The sequence below is a fragment of the Poromitra crassiceps genome (genome assembly GCF_964638095.1).
Source record: "Poromitra crassiceps genome assembly, chromosome: 11".
NCBI classification, from domain to species: Eukaryota; Metazoa; Chordata; class Actinopteri; order Beryciformes; family Melamphaidae; genus Poromitra; species Poromitra crassiceps.
In genome coordinates, this window is record NC_139643.1 from 42,333,133 (window position 1) to 42,338,132 (window position 5,000).

General features: G+C 46.8%; 1 protein-coding gene across 1 annotated transcript in view; it reads left to right on the plus strand.

The window, feature by feature from the left end:
* Positions 1–5,000, plus strand: part of ripor2 (RHO family interacting cell polarization regulator 2) — a gene marked incomplete at its 5' end in the record, with an annotated part of 77,807 nt that overhangs the window by 45,832 nt on the left and 26,975 nt on the right. The window contains 2 exon segments of the mRNA XM_083646216.1: positions 4,255–4,410; positions 4,916–4,994. Coding sequence (XP_083502342.1) covers positions 4,255–4,410; positions 4,916–4,994 — 235 coding nt within the window.

Below are 5,000 nucleotides of genomic sequence, written 5' to 3' on the forward strand. Positions count from 1 at the left end.
GAAGTTGCGTCGCGAGTTAAGATTTGTGCGTGTGTTGTTCCAACTTCCTCCCACTTTGACTCATCCCAAGGACGCTCACTCCGTCTTCTAAAGACAAAGATCCCTCACAATGATATGAACCCAGAAATATGGTTTACGCTCCTCGGTTCTGGGTTTGTGTCTGGGCCCTCTTTAAACCCGCGGGCTTGCTGAGCGAACCAACCCATTTGAAGATATGACTCCCTCTCTTCCTCTCCGCTCGCTCACACAGTGGATGGGGTAATTGGTTGGAATGACCCGGGGTGCGTGGGCGACTGACAGAGAGCGCCTGACAAGTTACCGTTCTGATAACGAGCCAGATGGAACGCTGTTGAGACAGGGGCTTCTGAGGTAGAGAGAGAGAGAGAGAGAGAGAGAGAGAGAGAGAGAGAGAGAGAGAGGAGAGAGAGAGAGAGAGAGAGAGAGAGAGAGAGAGAGAGAGAGAGAGAGAGAGAGAGAGAGAGAGAGAGAGAGAGAGAGAGAGAGAGAGAGAGAGAGAGAGAGAGAGAGAGAGAGAGGTAGAGAGAGAGAGGTAGAGAGAGAGGTAGAGAGAGAGGTAGAGAGAGAGAGAGAGAGAGAGAGAGAGCATGTGCCACTGTGTGTTACTGTTTATGCATGTGTAACGGCGATGTTGGACGGACACACTAACCACTGCACCAAGAGAGCCAGCTCCCTTGGCGGAGCTGATTAACGTGCCTTTACACTGGGGGAGTGAGTTTAACCAACCTAGTCGCTAGTCGCTACCACACTGGACTCACGAGGAATCGGCACTGATGCGGTTACACATGCATGCATTCTGCAGAATGTAAATCAAAGAATGTAAATCAACAGAATTATGCAGTGTGTGCGTGTGTGTGTGTGTGTGTGTGTGTGTGTGTGCGCGCGCGCCTGTCTGTCTGGAAACCCCTCTGCCGCGCTGTAAGTGTAGTAGGGCAGCTGGTGTGACCCCGAGGCTACGCGGCGTTCTCGTTCAGTGCGTTGGTGCCCTACATTCGTGGCAGCTCAGCCTGGGTTGGCGAGCGAGCGGAGACGCGGCGCCCGGCGCGTTCCCGGGTTGTGGAGAAGCCGAAATGGGCACGTCGCCGCGTCTCCTCACGTCACGCCACTCCGGAATGGTTTCATTAGGACGGGGAAATGTCATTCGTCGGGCTGAATCTGTAACGGTTTGTAAACGCTGAAGGGTGCACTCCACGGGCGGTCAGGATGAGCCTGACCTCAAATGGAATGATGTGAAGAAAGAGAGGGAGCTTTGTGAGATCGCTTAAGATTTTTCTCTCACCTTTTCTTCCTTTTGACATGGAAATTAAACCCGTTTTAATCAAAGCAGTAGGATATTGAGAAGCGATCAGTGTCTTCTTGTGGACGTGTTTACACATTTACAAAATATGGTTTTATGAATGAATGAAGTATTTATTGTCCGTTAGGAAATGTGTTCTGTACCTCATCATACTTGTGTGACTCTGTTGGAAAGGAGCTCCCTCGCTGCTTTTTACACAAATATCAAATGAGGAAATCTCATCGTATTTAAAACATTTGAGATACAGTACTTAACCCTTTCATCCACATGTGTTGGCCTCTCACTCCCCTCTGAATCAATCAGTGTTGCTCAGCCACTGGAGACAGCTAGGGGGGGGTGGAGAGCGCCGTGAAGAACGCTTCAATGTCGTTGATTGCCGCGAGTGTGCTTGCTTGTGTGTGTGTGTGTGTGCGTGTGTGCGTGTGTGCGTGTGTGTGTGTGTGTGTGTGTGTGTGAGAGAGAGAGAGACAGTGTGTGTTTGTGTGTTCACTCCAGCAGAAGACTAATGGTCGAACCCTAATACAGGTCAAACACAGCGAGGCACTGGAGGGTTGACATTGAGGTTGTGTGTGTCTGTGCGTTTGTGCATATTTGTGAATTAGGACACCCATGTGTGATTGATGGAGTGTTTAATGCTGTGAGTTTGCATTTCTGTGTCTATGTGTGACTGTATGTGTGTGTTTTAATGGTATATATGTATATGTGTATATATATATATATATATATATATATATATATATATATATATATATATATATATATATATATATATATATATATTATATATACATCCATGTGTGCCTCTTGCATGACTGAAACAGGTCTACTCACTGCTAACAGCCTCGACTCGCTCTCTCCATCTGATAAACAAGATGAATTGATGCTGAGTCCGGCCCGAGGGCGTCCGGACGCTGTAGATAGAATATTACAGAAAGCTCATGTGACGCTACATCACTGTAGGCAGATCTAACCCTCCAAATTATTATGGAAGTCATGTGTGAAATATTTCTCGATATGGGATGTGTGTATGCATTTGTATCAAGTTATTATTTTTTCTAGCAGCCCTCAGTGTAGATGTTTGGGAGAAGAGGTGGTCGCCCTTCTGTCTCCCGCTGTTGCTAAGAGATTTTTGAAAACTTTTCTAAGCAGTATTTTCATGTCACTTTAATTCAATGCATTGAGACTGAGAGTAAGCTAATACAGAAGAGCACCCGATCCTTTCCACTGAACACTAAGGAAAAAACATAAGCCCTTGACACCCGTGTTGTACACTCAAGTCACTATATCTCGAGTCATAGTCGAGTCTTGAGTCCCGAGTGTTCAAGTCCAAGTCCGAGCCACCAAAGAACAGTCCAAGTCCAGTCCTCATTACCTGAGTCAGAGTCCGGAGTTACTGAACATGAGCGTGAATCTACATAACACACGTGCCTGCCCTTGCACGAAAATTGAATAATGTGTCACAATATTAATATACAATATCTCATGGTAAATTATTAGGGCCTATGTTGGAGAAAAATATAAGTTCCATGCCATTTAAAAAAAAAAACAGTTAACTCATTGAGTGCCAAGGACGGACATGTTCGTCATTTCAAATAGTAACGTAGAGTGCCAAGGACGGACATGTTCGTCAATTGCGTTTTTTGACGGTGGGGCGTCGATCAAAGCCTTCTGCCTCTGATGTACAAATATTATAGCTATTGGATGTGTCTAACCTATTTTACAGAACCCTTAGGTGGCGACAGTGCTCTCCACATAACAGAAAGGCAAGGAAAAAACAAAGAAGAAGTCGTTATGGAAACGGAAATCGCATCGCATCCGTATGCATCGATATGCTGAAGCACGTTACTGCAGCTGTGCCTGCAGCAGCCAATCTGCTCCCACAATTGAGCCGGACAGCACATCCGCACATCCACACCGTGGAGTTGTTATTATTCTCAACTGGAAGCATCGTTGCCGGTGACAAACACACGCGGAACGCTGTAAAAAAGCAGGATGTCGATGTCCCTTCACTGTGCGCACAGCAAACTCAGCAGAGAGCCACCACAGACAGGAGGAGGAGTGTGCAGTTGAGGCGAGGCGGGGCGGGGCGGGGCGGGGCGGGGGGGGGGGGGGCACGCAGAGCAGCGCGCAACACCCAGACAGACCCAGGCAGCAGGACAGGATTGACAAACGCAAGCCAGAATATCCGATGCCCACCAGCAGCAAATCAAGACCAGCAAGAAGCTGCAACCAGCAGCGCACGCAGGGGCCAGCGCTGCTGGTTGTAGCTAAAAAATATTATTCTGCCAAACAGAATTCCCTGGCCTTCACTGTTTTATTGAAGGAAATTATTTTTGAGGTGTGACTACATTAGAAAAGATTAGCTTCAGAGTCAGTGATGTGCTTGAAATGTTTAATTTCACAAAAGGCCAATTATCTCAGCTTCTAGAAAAAAATTGCTGTATTTGGATGAATCAAGCTATCTTCTCCGGCTCATAACTAAAGAACGGAAAATGGGATCAATAAACTTTTTTTTGCAGATGATAGAATAGAGTCTCATCGTTCTTTGTGCGTGTTCAGTGTTTACATAGTAATATCACACAATATTCTGTGGGCCTCGAGAAATCACTGAAAACGCTCTGAAACTCTGGCACTGGGAGCATCCGTTCTCCAAAAGTGGCTGGCACTCAATGAGTTAACAAGTCCTCATCTCCAACTTCCAAATGCATGAATGCTCGAGTCCAAGTCATCAGTCCAAGTCGAGTCAGAGTCCTGATAATGAATCCAGGACAATCATTCATGTGTAGAACTCTACTTTATAATAAAGTGTGTGTGTGTGTGTGTGTGTGTGTGTGTGTGTGTGTGTGTGTGTGTGTGTGTGTGTGTGTGTGTGTGCGCGTGTGCGCGTGTGTGTGTGTGTGTGTGTGTGTGTGCGCGCGTGTGTGCATGTGTGTGTGTAGGTGTAACTCATTCATGGGGAACTCAGTGGTGCAGAAGAAGCCCCAGTCGAAGCCCAAGAAGCCCCACCTGTCAGGCCACAAGGGGGGCAGCAGCTCCAGAGAGCCCCAGCCCAAAAGACTGGAGGAGGTCTACACTGCACTCAAACAGGGCCTGGAGTGAGTAGCCCACACACACTGATATACACAATGATATTTCATACACACACAAGCACGCGCGCGCGCGCACACACACACACACACACACACACACACACACACACACACACACTCACTCTGTCACACACACACACACACACACACACACACACACACACACACACACACACACACACACACACACACACACACACACACACACACACACACACACACACACACACCTAGGTACACTGGTTATTGTCCAGCTCCACACAGTCGAACAAAAATAAAGTAAAGAAGATTTAATATTCTAGTTGTGTACATATATTCTATTTCCTCTACCCAGGTGAATGCTTTTACTTCCGCTGCTACTGTACAATGATCCTATTTCATCAATACAGTTTCATCTTATCTTGCTGTACTTGTGTACTTGTGTACTTGTGTACTTGTGTACTTGTGTACTTGTGTACTTGTGTACTTGTGTACTTGTGTGTAAACCGTTGAGTTTCTCCCCTCCCTGCAGTGAGTATCTGGAGGTGCACCAGACAGAGCTGGACAAACTCACCTCTCTGATGAAGGACATGAAGAGGAACTCTCGTCTGGTGAGA